General features: G+C 39.3%; 1 protein-coding gene across 2 annotated transcripts; it reads left to right on the forward strand.

Annotated features, from left to right (window-relative positions):
- Nucleotides 1–14,010: 14,010 nt before the first annotated feature.
- Nucleotides 14,011–16,863, forward strand: LOC124183575 (protein canopy 4). Of its 2 annotated transcripts, XM_046572223.1 has the most exons (6): nucleotides 14,011–14,267; nucleotides 14,366–14,515; nucleotides 14,694–14,820; nucleotides 14,891–15,025; nucleotides 15,859–16,023; nucleotides 16,250–16,863. In XM_046572223.1, the coding sequence occupies exons 2-6, from the start codon at nucleotides 14,383–14,385 to the stop codon at nucleotides 16,413–16,415; spliced, it is 726 nt and encodes a 241-aa protein (XP_046428179.1). In that variant the 5' UTR covers nucleotides 14,011–14,267; nucleotides 14,366–14,382; the 3' UTR covers nucleotides 16,416–16,863. The 2 variants fall into 2 exon arrangements, with proteins under 2 accessions (XP_046428179.1, XP_046428178.1); XM_046572222.1 differs by having other exon boundaries at nucleotides 14,011–14,515.
- Nucleotides 16,864–17,581: the final 718 nt, after the last annotated feature.

Raw genomic sequence — 17,581 nt, forward strand, 5'->3', positions numbered from 1 at the left:
TTACTGAACTTAACAACGCAGGAATTTCGGTGCAATTACCGTTAGCTTATTGTTAGTCTTACGCCATTTCGATTAACCCAGTTAATCAAAGATGCCACTTCATATTTCATTCAGCGTAAGTCTTTCTAAGGAACAGTCGAAATTTCAAAATCAAATTTCCCTTCCATGCATAGACCGTGGGGTTTGGCTACCACCCCTAAAAAAATCTGGGCAGCAGGGGGGGGGGGGGGGGACTAAAGGCCCAAGGGGCATTCGGGTCCGGCAGTCGACCCTAGGATTCAACCGACAAACGCCAGTCGGTGGAAGTCCCGTTCGTTCCCTAGGGGTGAGTGTACAGACTATATTGGTGTTTTCAAGGGTAAGTGAATGCAGTTTTTTTTTTTGTTATTTCATAATTTTTTATTCTTCATAGCTATAATAAATGTTTCTGTATCGATTTTGTCAGTGGAGGCAGCAAAACTACGGAGAATTTTTGACCTCAAGCCGCCTGTATTTTTGGCGTATAATTCGGTAATTTTTACATATTATTCTAGCGTCTCGCACCTTTTCTAGGTTGTGGCAGTAATTTTTTGCCATAACTGCGCACCATTAATTTTGTCATTGTCCTTAATTATTATTATTATTTAATAATTTGTGTATTTCCTACAATAAATACTCATTTTGTATGACTTTCAACTTTTAGGCCATGTAGTGGAGACCTAAGAAGTAACCCTGAATTTTATTCGATTTTTTGAAAGCCTAGAAAACTTTGAAAATGCGACTGTTTCAAAGACCCAGAGCAGACGTATACTTCGACTTCTTACATGCGGGCGATTCAATAGTTCTTCCTCGTCATTTCCTCGCGAGTGCAAAAACTACAATGTGATTCGTATATAACCTGAATTGATGCATAATTAATTATATCTAAACAGCACCGTGGTGAAAAACTATGGACGAAAGGCAACTAGATGCTGATTGCACGTTAATCAGAGCGTGTGTGGTGTAAATTGGATCTGTTATTGGAGGAATAATTTTTTTTTGCGGCAGAGCATACATCTCATCTGCAGTGAGTCTCTTTCGGAAACGGAGACGTGCAAGTCGTCATACAACTGAGGAACAGACACCTGAGATAGGGAGCAATTATTTATCGGAAAATCCAACACTACAACAAAGTTCATACCCTGCAACACTACTAAAGTCCGATTTCGTGACCTCATAAGCATCTTATACATATACAGGCATATTACTATGCCGATAAAATTCGTACATCATCGTACATCATACATCATACATCGTACATCATCATACATCATACATAGTATTGAAGTTCGAAACCTAAGTTTGGATGGTCGGATGTTCGCGGCATGTTCAGAAAGTGACGTCACTCAAGATTTTTTTTCTCTTGACGTCATCGATCTACAGTAATCAGCTAGCCGAATTCCTCAGTCTGGAAACAACCGCACAGTTGAGCGGACGGATGAAAATCGCGCTCCGCAGATTTCGAGTACCGGGTTCTCTACCTCCTGGATCCTGCGCTCCGCGTCGGCTTCCTGGTGCAACTCGAGTTCCAGGACGAACGCTCCGTAGTTTCTGCGCTCCAGGTCCGCTACCTGGTGAGACTCGACTTCCAGGACAAACGCTCCGTGGCTTCTGCGCTCCAGGTTCACTACTTGGAGGAACTCAACTGCCAAGACAAACGCTGCGTAGTTTCTATGTTCCAGGTCCGCTAACTGGTGAAACTCGACTTCCAGGACAAGCGCTCCGTGGTTCCTGCGCTCCAGGTCTGCTACCTGGTGATACTCGACTTCCAGGACAAGTGCTCCGTAGTTCTGGCTGTCCAGGTCCTTGACCTGGTGACTTTTGACATTCAGGACTAATTATCCGTAGTTCTCCAGTTTTTCGTACCGCTCCGTGGTTCCTGCGCTCAAGGCCCGCTACCTGGAGAAACTCGAGTTCCAGAACAGGCGATCCGTAGTTTCTGTGCTCCAGGTCCACGACTTGGTGAAACTCGACGTCAGGGACAAGCGCTCCGTAGTTTCTGCGCTCCAGGTTCGCTACCTGGTGAAACTCGAATTCCAGGACAAACGCTCCGTGATTTCTGCGCTCCTGGTCCACTACTGGGAGAAACTCGACTTCCAGGACAAGCGCTCCGTAGTTCTCCAGTTTTTCGTAGCACTCCATGGTTCCTGCGCTCAAGGTCCACTACCTGGTGGAGCTCGACTTCCAGGACAAGCGCTTCGTGGTTCCTGCGCTCGACGTCCACTACCTGGTGAAACTTGATTCCAGGACAAGCGCTCTGTAGTTTCTATGCTCCAGGTCCGCTACCTAGTGAAACTCGACTTCCAGAACAAGCGTTCCGTAGTTCCGTGTCAAAAAACCGTGATATCCTATTATTTGTCGAGCTCAAACGTGAAAGGTAACGATTTTTACCAAGAAATTTCTGAACGAAAATGAATGTGATTTAAAGTTGTTTTATGAGTTATTTAGTTCATCGATGATGAAAATATACGTCAATTCAAAGTTTTTATGTGTTCTTATACTGAAAATATTTATTACTATTCAAGGTATAATGCAAAGTGGTTGGTGGTGGTTGGAGGTGGTCAGAGGTGGACGAAAAGGACAAGAATTTGTGCTCGGTGAGTTTAGCATATTTATAATATTCAATTGCAATTGTAATTATATTTTATCTAAAATTTATTAAACTTGTCACGTTTACAATAGATTATTTCAATTCATTTTTCGCGCAAACACAAATTCAGTGGCTATAAATGCGTAGATAAAATTTATTCTACAATGCATTATTTAATTAATTATATTGATCCTTACACAATATTTTTGATGTGTTCTTATACTGAAAATATTTATTACTATTCAAGGTACAACTCAAGGTCGTTAGCGGTGGTCGTTGGAGGTGTTCGGAAGAGGACGAGGGGGAGGACGAGGAGGACGAGGATTTGTGCTCGGTGAGTTTAACTTTATTATAATATTTAATGGCAATTGTAGTTATATTTTATCTCAAATTTTGTAAACTTGTCACGTTTACAATAAATTATTTCAATTCATTCTCCGCGCAAGTCCAAATTCAGTAGCTGTCTGTGCGCAAGTAAAATTTCTTTACTTTTTGATAAGTTTCTCATAATCTTCTTCGTATAATGTGTCAATAGAAAAATTATATTTAATCCGTACACAATATCTTCAAGTGTTCTAAATTTCACGAAAAATATTTATTAATATTCAAGGTATAACCCAAGGTGGTTAGCGGTGGTCGTTAGAGGTAGTTGGCGGGGGTTGCCGGTGGTAGAGGAGGATGACGAGGAGGAGGACGAGGATTTGTGCTCGGTGAGTAGAACATTTTTATATTATTTAATGGCAATTGTAATTATATTTTACTAAAATTTTTAATCTTGTCACGTTTACAATAAATCATTGCAATTCATTTTTCGCGCAAGCCCAACTTCAGTGGCTATCATTGCGATAGTAAAATTCCTATAAGTTTTTATAATTTTCTCATAATCTTCTTGGTGAAATGTGTCAATACAAAAGTTATAATAATTCTTACACAATATTTTTGATGTGTTCTAATAGTTAAAATATTTATCAGTGTTCGATGTATAACCCGAGGTGGTCAGTGGTGGTCGTTGGAGGTGGTTGGCGGTAGTTGGAGGTGGTCGGTGGTGGTTAGAGGTGGTTACGGGTGATCGTGCGGGACGAGGAGGAAGACAAGGAGGAGAAGGACGAGGATTTATGCATGGTGAGTTTTTTATTTTTATAACATTTTTATAATATTTGGTAGCAAGGTTGATTATATTTTATCTGAAATTTTTTTAACTTGTCATATTTACAATAATTCATTTAAATTTTTCTTCGTTCAAGCACAAATTCAGTAGCTATAAATGCGCTGATAAAATTTATTATTTTATTAATTTAATAAATAATTATATAAATCCTCACACAATATTTTTGACGTGTTCTTATACTGAAAATATTTATTACTATTCAAGGTATGACCCGAGGTGGTCAGCGGTGGTCGCTGGAGGTGGTCAAAGGCGGTAAGAAGTGTTTGCGGCTGATCGAGGGTGACGAGAAGGACGGAGCTCGTCAAAGGTGATTGAAGGTAGCGCGATGGTGGTGAGGTGTTGGGGTGGTGTGGTCATGGCTTGTTGGGGTGTTGGAATAGTGGAGTGATGGGGTGGTGGGGTAAAGCTGTGGTCTACCTCTACCATACCCTACTCCTACTACTACTACTTTTACTTCTACTGTTCCTACTTCTACGTTAACTCCAACTCCTACTCCAACTCCCACTACTCCAACTTCTTCATCTACTACTACTCCTACTCTAACTCCTACTCCTACTCCTACTTCTGATCCTACTCCTACTCCTACTCCTGATCCCACACCTATTTCTACTCCTAATTCTGAATATTGATGTTATGAAATATATAGACTGCATGTCAAATTAAATCCCATATCGGAACGAACAATTCTTTTATTGTCATATTATAGCCAATTATTGTAAATAATCTAGTATGTTTCCCAGAAAATTATGAAATTTATAGTATGCATCACGTATTGATCACAAATAAATCATGAATATCGCTCGCTATTTCTCTCCTGTGGGTCCTACGCTCTTTTCGCTGCGTTTTCTGAGTTCCTGGGGGTCCAATTAGTCAGGAAAGGGTCATTCAAATCGAATCCGAGACCAAAAAATTTCAGCTTCGGAAATAAAGAAAAAGTAAAACTAACCCCTTTGTATTTTTGGCGAAAATTTTCGCGATTTCGAAAAGTGCTGGAATAAATTCTTTCTGGCACTAGTCCGACGTGATTTTACGAGAGAAATCGATTGGGCGCAGTCCCAATAGGCTGCGATCGACAGATCAGAAGTTACAGCCAAAAAACGAGAACCTGAGTTTTCGACATTGTTCAGCTGGTGCTTTTTCGCTCGCCATTTCTCTCCTGTTGGTCCCACGCTGTTTTGGCTGCGTCTTCTGAGTTCCTGGGGGTCCAATTGGTCGGAAAATGGTCATACACATCAATTCTGTGACGGAAGATTTTTCGGTCAAAGAAAATGGAAGGTTAACCCCTTTGTATTTTTGGCGAAAATTTTCGCGATTTTGAAAAGTGCTGGAATAAATTCTTTCTGGCAATAGATCGACGTAATTTTGTGAGAGAAATCGATTGGGCGCAGTCCCAATAGGCTGCGATCAACGGATCGAAAATTACAGCCAAAAAACGAGGACCTGTGTTTTCGACATTTTTCAGCTGGTGCTTTTTCGCTCGCCATTTTTCTCCTGTTGGTCCCACGCTGTTTTGGCTGCGTTTTCTGAGTTCCTGGGGGTCTAATTGGTCGGAAAAGGGTCATACAAATCAATTCTGAGACGGAAGATTTTTCGGTCAAAAAAAAAGGAAGGTTAACCCCTTTGTATTTTTGGGGAATATTTTCGCGATTTTGAAAAGTGCTGGAATAAATTCTTTCTAGCAGTAGTCCGACGTAATTTTGCGAGAGAAATCGATTGGGCGCAGTCCCAATCGGCTGAGATCAACGGATCAAAAGTTACAGCCAAAAAACGAGAACCTAAAGGCTGACGCGGACTAGACCGTGGCGGACGGCGGCGGACGGCGGCGAAATTTTCGCTCATACAGTTATCCATATAGGTGTTCACACTAGACGGCGGCGGACCGCGGCAATTTTTCGCGAGTTCCAGGTTGGGAATATTTCGGCGGTGCGCCGCGCATCGCCGCGCATCGCCGCAGATCGCCGTCGTCTAGTGTGAACACCCGACCGATGCCGAAATTCATCCCAAGTATAAAAATAGGGAAACCTGCGTTACTTTGATGTAAATGGTTATGGTTTACAAGGATTCTTTTCATTCTCTCCGCTGTTCTTGCGAAAAATAAATGTATTCATTTTTACATCTTAAATAAATCCTACGGATATTAAATAAATGTTACGCAAGTAATTACTTCATTTTTAAAGAAATTTAAGTAAATGTGAGTTTTAGAACAACAAGTTATGATCAACGGATTATTTTATGTAAAAAATTTATTTTTTTCTCATTGTTCGGGTATGATGCTGATTTCATGAAGACTGTTTTTTATTTTGCGTATTAATTTTTATGCATAAGAAATGAGAGAGTATATTTTGAGCTAAAATTTATTTCATTTTCACTATACATATATTATATGTATAATAGGGTGTTTCAAAATAAAAAAATGTACGATTTTCCAACGAGCCACACCCGAAATAGTTTAGGTAGAAACAAAAATTCTGGCGAAAGATGAGCATTGTCGGTTGATTTTTAATCCTTTTTTCCTTTTTATCGAATTTATGATGGACAATTGTTAGTAATTTTATTTCGTGTTCAACACTTCTTCATCCATAATGAGTAATCAAGAAGTAGTGGCAAATATGCATGATTATTTATTGTGTGCCCATGACGACTGAGACAAATCGTGGTCATCAGATAATTGATAAATATCTCTTTTTCGTAGAAACAGTATCGGCGGGTGGTCACGCGACTATAGTGGGCGCATCTCACGGTAACTGCGCCGCGGTCCGCCGCGGTGCAGTGGGTGTCAGCCTTAACTTTTGAAATGTCCTACCATTTCCGAACACCTCCAACCATCCTATTTACCTATATTACTAGATTAGCTATTATATGAAAAGAGAAGAATTATTCACTTCGAAATGGGATTCTATTCGACGCGCGCTCGATGTATTCCATAACATTAGTATTCATAATTATTTCAACAACTTTTCATTTGCTCTCACGATCTTGAATTTTCGTAGGCATATAACCAAAACGCTGTTCTAGCTAGTCGAGAGTGAAGTATCTACGTTGGGTAGAGAAGCAAAATTGTTTTTCGAAAAGTATTCGGATGGAAAAAAATTCAGAGTAACTGTAATACATCACGGATGCGCTAATTTTGAACGAGATGAAATGGATGCTTCGTATATGAGATAGTATTTAACGCTGCGTAGTGATTTAAAGACCTAAAAAGGTGATAAGAAGAGAAAGAACGAAGCTTCTTAACACTTCGAGTGTATTTTAACACACATTTGAAAGATACGAGCAAAATTTTTCATCATCCAACTGTCGCAGAACGGCAGCGTTATCGGCTGACCCGTTAAGTAAAGGATATATCTTCAGTCAACGGCTGACCATCGAAGGGCCTGGCCGCTTGAGTCTGGAATCGGCAGGACAGATAAGGTGTGTATTTCTTGTATGAAATGTGAACACTAGAATCATTATACATCATATCATATCATCATATATCATACATCATACATCGTACATCATACATCATACATCATACATCATACATCATCATACCTAGTATTACAGTTCGAAACCAAAGTTTGAATTTTCGGATGTTCGGAAAGTGACGTCACCAATCTAAAATCGGCTAGCCGAGTTCCTCAGTCTGGTAACAACCGCGCAGTAGAGCGGACGGTTGAGAGTCGCGCTCCGCAAACTTCGAGTACCGGGTTCTCAACCTCCCGGATCCCGCGTTTCGGGTCCGCTACGTATTTCGAGTACCGGGTTCTCAACCTCCCGGATCCCGCGCTTCGGCTCCGCTACGCGGTGAAACTCGACTTCCAGGATAAGCGCTCCGTGGTTCCTGGTTCATGTTTACAATAAATTATTTCAATTCGTTTTTCGCGCAAGCTGAAATTCAGTAGCTGTCAGTCCGCTAATAAAATTTCTCGACTTCCAGGATAAGCGCTCCGTGGTTCCTGGTTCATGTTTACAATAAATTATTTCAATTCGTTTTTCGCGCACGCCCAAATTCAGTAGCTGTCGGTGCGCTAATAAAATTTCTCGACTTCCAAGATAAGCGCTCCGTGGTTCCTGGTTCATGTTTACAATAAATTATTTCAATTCGTTTTTCGCGCAAGCTGAAATTCAGTAGCTGTCAGTCCACTAATAAAATTTCTCGACTTCCAGGATAAGCGCTCCGTGGTTCCTGGTTCACGTTTACAATAAATTATTTCAATTCGTTTTTCGCGCAAGCTGAAATTCAGTAGCTGTCAGTCCGCTAATAAAATTTCTCGACTTCCAGGATAAGCGCTCCGTGGTTCCTGGTTCATGTTTACAATAAATTATTTCAATTCGTTTTTCGCGCACGCCCAAATTCAGTAGCTGTCGGTGCGCTAATAAAATTTCTCGACTTCCAGGATAACCGCTCTGTGGTTCCTGGTTCATGTTTACAATAAATTATTTCAATTCGTTTTTCGCGCACGCCCAAATTCAGTAGCTGTCGGTGCGCTAATAAAATTTCTATAACTTTACAATCTTCTCATAATCTTTCTGGTAAAATATGTCGTTAAAAAAATTATATCAAACCTTACACATTATTTTTGATTTGTTCTCACGCTGAAAATACTTATTAGTATTCGAGGTATAACTCGAGGTAGTTGGCGGTTTTCGTTGGAGGTAGTTAGGGGTGGTTGCGGGTAATCTCGATGATTTAGGAGGAGGGGGACGAGGATTTGTGCTCGGTGAGTAAAACACTTTTATAATATTTCATGGCAATTGTAATTATATTTTATCTGAAATTTTTCAAACTTCTCATGTTTACATTGAATGATTTCAATTCATTTTTTGCGCAAGCACAAATTCAGTAGCTATGAATAAGCTCATACAATTTATTACATTATTAATTAATTGATTAATATTCCTATAATATTTAATGGCAATTGTAATTATATTTCATCTGGAATATTACAAACTTGTCACGTTCACAATAAATTATTTCAATTCAATTTTCGTGCAAGCACATATTTAGTAGCTATGAATAATCTTATACAATTTATTATATTATTAATTAATTATTTAATCAATAACTCAATTATATTAATCCTTACACAAAATTTTCAATGTGTTCTTATACTGAAAATATTTATTACTATTCAAGGTATAACCTAAGGTGGTTAAAGGTGGTCGGAGGTGGACGAGGAGGATGACGAGGAGGGCGAGGATTTGTGCTGGGTGAGTAAAACACTTTTATAATATTTGATGGCAATTGTAATTCTATTTCATCTGAAATATTACAAACTTGTCACGTTTACAATAAATTATTTCAATTCATTTTTCGTGCAAGCACATATTCAGTAGCTATGAATAATCTTGTACAATTTATTATATCATTAATTAATTGATTAATTACATTAATCCTTACACAATATTTTTGATGTGTTCCTATACTAAAAATATTCATTACTATTCCAGGTATCACCCGAGATGGTCGGAGGTGGACGAGGAGGAGGACGAGCTGGACGAGGAGGAGGACGAGGTGGACGAGGAGGAGGCGGGGTGGGTCGTGGGAGAGGACCTCTCCTCTCCTCAGAGGAGGGGAGGGGGAGGGGCAGGGAAGTGGGAGAGGTGGGCGGGGAGGGGGAAGGGACGGGAAGGGAAGGGGTGGGGCGGCGAGGGCGGCGGGGCGGGGGGAGGGAGGGAGGGAGGGCGGGCGGATGGGCGGGAGGGAGGGAGGGAGGGCAGGTGGGAGGGAGAGAGTGGAGAACGGATGTCAATGCGAGCCCGTTAGAGTTAATAGAGCAGTACACCCCCCCCCCCCGCTGCGCCCTCCCTCCCTCCCTCCCACCCACCCGCCCTCCCTCCCACCCGCCCTCCCTCCCTCCCTCCCTCCCCCCGCGCCACCACCCTCCCGACCCCACCCCTTCCCTTCCCGTCCCTTCCCCCTCCCCGCCCACCTCTCCCACTTCCCTGCCCCTCCCCCTCCCCTCCTCTGAGGAGAGGAGAGGTCCTCTCCCACGACCCACCCCGCCTCCTCCTCGTCCTCCTCCTGGTCCACCTCGTCCTCCTCCTCGTCCACCTCCGACCACCTCCAACCACCGCCAACCACCGCCAACCACCTCGGGTTATACCTGGAATAGTAATGAATATTTTCAGTATGAGAACACATCAAAAATATTGTATAAGGATTAATATAATTAATTAATTAATTAATAATAGAATAAATTGTATAAGATTAATCATAGCTACTGAATATGTGCTTGCACGAGAAATGTATTGAAATAATTTATTGTAAACGTGACAAGTTTGTGATATTTCAGATGAAATATGATTACAATTGCCGTTGAATATTATAAGAATATTAATTAATTAATTAATAATATAATAAATTGTATAAGCTTATTCATAGCTACTGAATATGTGCTTGCGCGAAAAATGAATTGAAATAATCTTATGTAACCATGACTAGTTTGAAATATTTTAGATAAAATATAATTACAATTGCTATCAAATATTATAAAAGTGTTTTACTCACCGAGCACAAATCCTCGTCCTCCCAGTCCTCCTCCCCGTCCAACTCCGAACACCTTCAACCACCGCCAATCACCTACAACAACCACCGATATCCACCACAGGTATATCTGCCATAATAATAAAGATTTTCAGTATAAGAACACATCAAAAATATTGTGTAAGAATTAATATAATTAAGTAATTAATTGATAGTACAATAAATTTAACTACCGCATTTGTAGCGACTGAATTTGTGCTTGCGCGAAGAATGAATTGAAATAATTTATTGTAAAGATGACAAGTTTGAAAAAGATTAGATGAAATATAATTACAATTGCCATCGAATATTATAAAAACGTTAAACTCACCGAGCACAAATCCTCGTCCCCCTCCTCCGGAATCACCTTGATTACCCGCAACCACCCCTAACCTCCCCCAACGACCACCGCCAACCACCTCGAGTTATACCTCGAATACTAATAAACATTTTCAGCATGAGAACAAATCAAAGATAATGTGTAAGGTTTGATATAATTTTTTTAACGACATATTTTACCAAAAAGATTATGAGAAGATTGTAAAGTTATAGAAATTTTATTAGCGCACCGACAGCTACTGAATTTGGGCGTGCGCGAAAAACGAATTGAAATAATTTATTGTAAACATGAACCAGGAACCACGGAGCGCTTATCCTGGAAGTCGAGAAATTTTATTAGCGGACTGACAGCTACTGAATTTCAGCTTGCGCGAAAAACGAATTGAAATAATTTATTGTAAACATGAACCAGGAACCACGGAGCGCTTATCCTGGAAGTCGAGAAATTTTATTAGCGCACCGACAGCTACTGAATATGAGCGTGCGCGAAAAACGAATTGAAATAATTTATTGTAAACATGAACCAGGAACCACGGAGCGGTTATCCTGGAAGTCGAGAAATTTTATTAGCGCACCGACAGCTACTGAATTTGGGCGTGCGCGAAAAACGAATCGAAATAATTTATTGTAAACATGAATCAGGAACCACGGAGCGCTTATCCTGGAAGTCAAGAAATTTTATTAGCGGACTGACAGCTACTGAATTTCAGCTTGCGCGAAAAACGAATTGAAATAATTTATTGTAAACATGAACCAGAAACCACGGAGCGCTTATCCTGGAAGTCGAGAAATTTTATTAGCGGACTGACAGCTACTGAATTTCAGCTTGCGCGAAAAACGAATTGAAATAATTTATTGTAAACGTGAACCAGGAACCACGGAGCGCTTATCCTGGAAGTCGAGAAATTTTAGTAGCGCACCGACAGCTACTGAATTTGGGCGTGCGCGAAAAACGAATTGAAATAATTTATTGTAAACATGAACCAGGAACCACGGAGCGCTTATCCTGGAAGTCGAGAAATTTTATTAGCGGACTGACAGCTACTGAATTTCAGCTTGCGCGAAAAACGAATTGAAATAATTTATTGTAAACATGAACCAGGAACCACGGAGCGCTTATCCTGGAAGTCGAGAAATTTTATTAGCGCACCGACAGCTACTGAATATGAGCGTGCGCGAAAAACGAATTGAAATAATTTATTGTAAACATGAACCAGGAACCACGGAGCGGTTATCCTGGAAGTCGAGAAATTTTATTAGCGCACCGACAGCTACTGAATTTGGGCGTGCGCGAAAAACGAATCGAAATAATTTATTGTAAACATGAATCAGGAACCACGGAGCGCTTATCCTGGAAGTCAAGAAATTTTATTAGCGGACTGACAGCTACTGAATTTCAGCTTGCGCGAAAAACGAATTGAAATAATTTATTGTAAACATGAACCAGAAACCACGGAGCGCTTATCCTGGAAGTCGAGAAATTTTATTAGCGGACTGACAGCTACTGAATTTCAGCTTGCGCGAAAAACGAATTGAAATAATTTATTGTAAACATGAACCAGGAACCACGGAGCGCTTACCCTGGAAGTCGAGAAATTTTATTAGCGGACTGACAGCTACTGAATTTCAGCTTGCGCGAAAAACGAATTGAAATAATTTATTGTAAACGTGAACCAGGAACCACGGAGCGCTTATCCTGGAAGTCGAGAAATTTTAGTAGCGCACCGACAGCTACTGAATTTGGGCGTGCGCGAAAAACGAATTGAAATAATTTATTGTAAACATGAACCAGGAACCACGGAGCGCTTATCCTGGAAGTCGAGAAATTTTATTAGCGGACTGACAGCTACTGAATTTCAGCTTGCGCGAAAAACGAATTGAAATAATTTATTGTAAACATGAACCAGGAACCACGGAGCGCTTATCCTGGAAGTCGAGAAATTTTATTAGCGCACCGACAGCTACTGAATATGAGCGTGCGCGAAAAACGAATTGAAATAATTTATTGTAAACATGAACCAGGAACCACGGAGCGGTTATCCTGGAAGTCGAGAAATTTTATTAGCGCACCGACAGCTACTGAATTTGGGCGTGCGCGAAAAACGAATCGAAATAATTTATTGTAAACATGAATCAGGAACCACGGAGCGCTTATCCTGGAAGTCAAGAAATTTTATTAGCGGACTGACAGCTACTGAATTTCAGCTTGCGCGAAAAACGAATTGAAATAATTTATTGTAAACATGAACCAGAAACCACGGAGCGCTTATCCTGGAAGTCGAGAAATTTTATTAGCGGACTGACAGCTACTGAATTTCAGCTTGCGCGAAAAACGAATTGAAATAATTTATTGTAAACATGAACCAGGAACCACGGAGCGCTTACCCTGGAAGTCGAGAAATTTTATTAGCGGACTGACAGCTACTGAATTTCAGCTTGCGCGAAAAACGAATTGAAATAATTTATTGTAAACATGAACCAGGAACCACGGAGCGCTTATCCTGGAAGTCGAGTTTCACCGCGTAGCGGAGCCGAAGCGCGGGATCCGGGAGGTTGAGAACCCGGTACTCGAAATACGTAGCGGACCCGAAACGCGGGATCCGGGAGGTTGAGAACCCGGTACTCGAAGTTTGCGGAGCGCGACTCTCAACCGTCCGCTCTACTGCGCGGTTGTTACCAGACTGAGGAACTCGGCTAGCCGATTTTAGATTGGTGACGTCACTTTCCGAACATCCGAAAATTCAAACTTTGGTTTCGAACTGTAATACTAGGTATGATGATGTATGATGTATGATGTATGATGTATGATGTACGATGTATGATGTATGATATATGATGATATGATATGATGTATAATGATTCTAGTGTTCACATTTCATACAAGAAATACACACCTTATCTGTCCTGCCGATTCCAGACTCAAGCGGCCAGGCCCTTCGATGGTCAGCCGTTGACTGAAGATATATCCTTTACTTAACGGGTCAGCCGATAACGCTGCCGTTCTGCGACAGTTGGATGATGAAAAATTTTGCTCGTATCTTTCAAATGTGTGTTAAAATACACTCGAAGTGTTAAGAAGCTTCGTTCTTTCTCTTCCTATCACCTTTTTAGGTCTTTAAATCACTACGCAGCGTTAAATACTATCTCATATACGAAGCATCCATTTCATCTCGTTCAAAATTAGCGCATCCGTGATGTATTACAGTTACTCTGAATTTTTTTCCATCCGAATACTTTTCGAAAAACAATTTTGCTTCTCTACCCAACGTAGATACTTCACTCTCGACTAGCTAGAACAGCGTTTTGGTTATATGCCTACGAAAATTCAAGATCGAGAGAGCAAATGAAAAGTTGTTGAAATAATTATGAATACTAATGTTATGGAATACATCGAGCGCGATTATCTCATATTCTCTGATCGTTCGTAGAGATAATGGTCCATGAATGAATTTACAATCCCTCGTCGAAACGTGGCCCAATTGTTTTGTCTGTCATATTATATAGAATACTGTGTCAACACCAGATTGGCCAATGAATGGCTTCCGCTCTAAAGGAAAAATCGTTTGAACACTTGACATGAATGCGTTCAATGCGATGCTGGCAGTGGTTGACATGCCTATTTGGACTAACCGTGTGATAAACGGGTACGCCGGTCATTTTAAACATTTCGAAATCAACAACTCACTCAGTAATAAGCTACATGAAAATGTGATAAACTGAATAATTTCTAATGATATTTCAGTCGCGTCTCGTCATTTTATGTCCAACACGCGCTGTTACAAAGTGAATAAAACCATGTACAAGACAATAGTAGTGATTCTCTGTGTACTGCACGCCGTTTATGGAGGACCAGAAGAAGAGGAAGGTGTAAAATACGCTAATAAATGCGAAGGTAAATACATTGAATTCGAAACACTGATATCACTTTGGCGAAATCGAATAATAATCACTGGGAAGTTTGTAACTTAACCTAAACCAATATAACCTCATAACACGATGAAAACCGTTTATTAACTTTCTTGGATTGCTTCAAATATTCTCACTTATCCATTTTACTATTTTTCTTGTAGTGTGCAAAGTTCTTGCCACGGAGCTCGAGGCTCGGTTGGAAGAAACAGGAAAATCTCGAGATGTTTTGGAAATAGGTTACTCGGTAGACGATGTGGCTCCAAAGAAGAAGAAAGAATACAAGAAATCGTAGGTTTGCTCTTTATGTTTTACTTCAGTATTTTTGTGATCTACTAAACTGGAATTCATTTTCTCTCAGAGAACTGAGATTGGTTGAATCTCTCGAGGGAATATGCGAAAGAATACTCGAATACAATATTCATAAGGAAAGGGAAGACAGCACCAGGTTTTCCAAGGGAATGAGTCAAACCTTCAAAACTCTGCATGGTCTAGTGTAAAGTAAACTTTCCTTTTATTACTTTTATTTATTATCTGACACTCACTTTGTTTAGCCAATGTTGCCATTACCAAATTTTGTCAGTAAGTATTGTAACATTTCTGATTCCCTATTTCTTGGATGCCATTCATGAGAAACACAAAAACTGTTTTTCATACAGTCGAGTTTTGTCGATAATTTGAACAGATTTCCACAAATGAAATTCATATTTCTGCAAAGTGAGTGTCAATTTCAACTGTACGTGATGAAGCTGTAAGTTGTGCTCAGTCATCTTACAAGCCAACTACTCTTTTGAATAATTATTTAGCTAAAAGTCTCACATTCGGCAATATTTGCAACTTGAGAGGCAAGTCTTTCTGTTTTCACTTAACTTCAGCCTGATACCGCTATTGATTTACATTTCTTTAATAATGTACTCCTACCTACCTGATAAGGTACTCATTCTAGACGACATGAATTATAATCTAATTTTATCACAGTTTAAAATGCAATATGTGGAAATGTAGCTTAATCACTGTGTAAAATTATTCTTCGATAAACAGAATTCGAAATGAAGAACTGAAACACTTTACTTTAAAACCACAAGTATCAATGATTAGGAATATTTGAATCCTCATTGAAAACTTATTGTACTTCAAATAAACAAATGTCTGCGAGTTCCAGCTTCATATAAGATATGCAAACAAGAAATTTTTTACATTCACTAAGCTGGACTGAATACTAACTTTGAAATATGATTGCAAATGGAAATTTTAAGGTGATATTAGGTCGTAACGTGTTAAACTATCAGTCTTTTTTAAAAATTATATTAATCATTATTTACATAATAGGGACAAGGGTGTGAAGGTCGACTTGGGTATACCATATGAACTTTGGGACAAGCCATCAGTAGAGATAACTACGCTAAAAACTCAGTGTGAGTCTCTGCTGGAAAATCATGAAGGTGACATTGAAGAATGGTATTTTGAACATCAAGGAATTATTCCATTGAGCCGGTAAATATACACTTCCGACTACATTAAAAGGGAATGAATTTAGTTAAAAACTGATTTGCAATTCACAGTTGTACATGCATTGCCTGAAACAAGCCAATTATGACATCTAAATGTGGAAAACTGTTATCCTATAACCTAAGATCTATTTATTAATATAGGTAGTAATGAATATTATCTTATTGTATTGTTAATACATATTTAATAATGTGATATTGTTTTTATATAGATATCTGTGTTCCGATCGGGCATTGAAAGGACAAGATGACACTTGCTTAAAGGAAAAGGGTGAAACTGGACGACCTAAAATCGAACAAAAGAAAAATAAGAAGAATTCTCGTAAAAACAATAAAGAAAATGAAAACAGACCAAAGAATGAGAAAGAAGAATTATAAGAATACTTGCGCATAAATAGTTGTAAATAAAAATATTCTTACCAAAACGTTCTCTAAAGAAAATCTTGTACCAGTAATTATACATCCATTTTAAACGAGGTTGAAGTTGATCTAAATATAACGATGCATTTTCAAGAAGACTCGTTATTTTGTAACTTTACTGTTGTGTGAAATTCAGCGACCCAATGGAGCATTAAGAAACTCATATTTGCAAATTCAACCCCTTCAGAGTTGTTCTGAAGCTCTAAGATGGTAACTTTTCATATAATTATTCGTAACGGTAACGTTACTAGCTTTACCTGCGTTATTATAAAGTATCTATTTTAGAGATGTGTAAAGAAAAGTTATAATTTTCAATAGTGCAAATTTATTATATCGATTTCATTTATGCCATAATTAAACAAAATTATTGTGACTCATTTTATAATAAATCAGTTTTTATAGCTAATTACCGTGATTATTTTTTTTCCTCTGGATCTTGTGCAAATGATTTTTTCCTATCATGTAATAAGTTACTCATGTGTATGTGCATTAAATAACTCAGTTCAGCATTACCAGCATAAAATATAACAAATCAACGTCAAGAGTAGTCTTTTTTTTTACCAAAATAAATATGTCAAAGTTGATAGTATTATTTGTCATATTATTAAATTGGGGAAAACAATCTTTGGAAGTTTCTTTATGGGCAGCCAGAGCCAAGAGTAGCCAATTCCCCTGGCTAATTCAATTTCAAACAATTATTCCTTGCGGTGGAATACTGGTTTCTCCTGACTGGGTTCTTACAGCTGCGCAATGCGTTCAGTACAACCGAAATGTACGTATTACGTACGTTTGTACTGTTTATTAATTTGAACTTTGGAACTATAGAATCCTTTCTCAGATATATTTGCTAACACTTTATAATGCCCAAAGTTCATGCAAACGATTACAAATGAGTGTATACTCAGACTTCTCTATTCAATTACAGTCCATCACCCTATATGCCACAGGGCTGAATGGCACACAGTCAGGACAAACGATCGGAGTAAAAGCGACGTACATATTCCCAGAATACCAAGCTTACTCAACGACACATGACAAGGAGCATAATATTGCTCTGTTAAAATTAATACAACCATTTGATATGTGCGACGACAACGTCAAACTTCTAGATGTGTCCCCAATTC

This window comes from Neodiprion fabricii, chromosome 5 (genome assembly GCF_021155785.1).
Source record: "Neodiprion fabricii isolate iyNeoFabr1 chromosome 5, iyNeoFabr1.1, whole genome shotgun sequence".
NCBI classification, from domain to species: domain Eukaryota; kingdom Metazoa; phylum Arthropoda; class Insecta; order Hymenoptera; family Diprionidae; genus Neodiprion; species Neodiprion fabricii.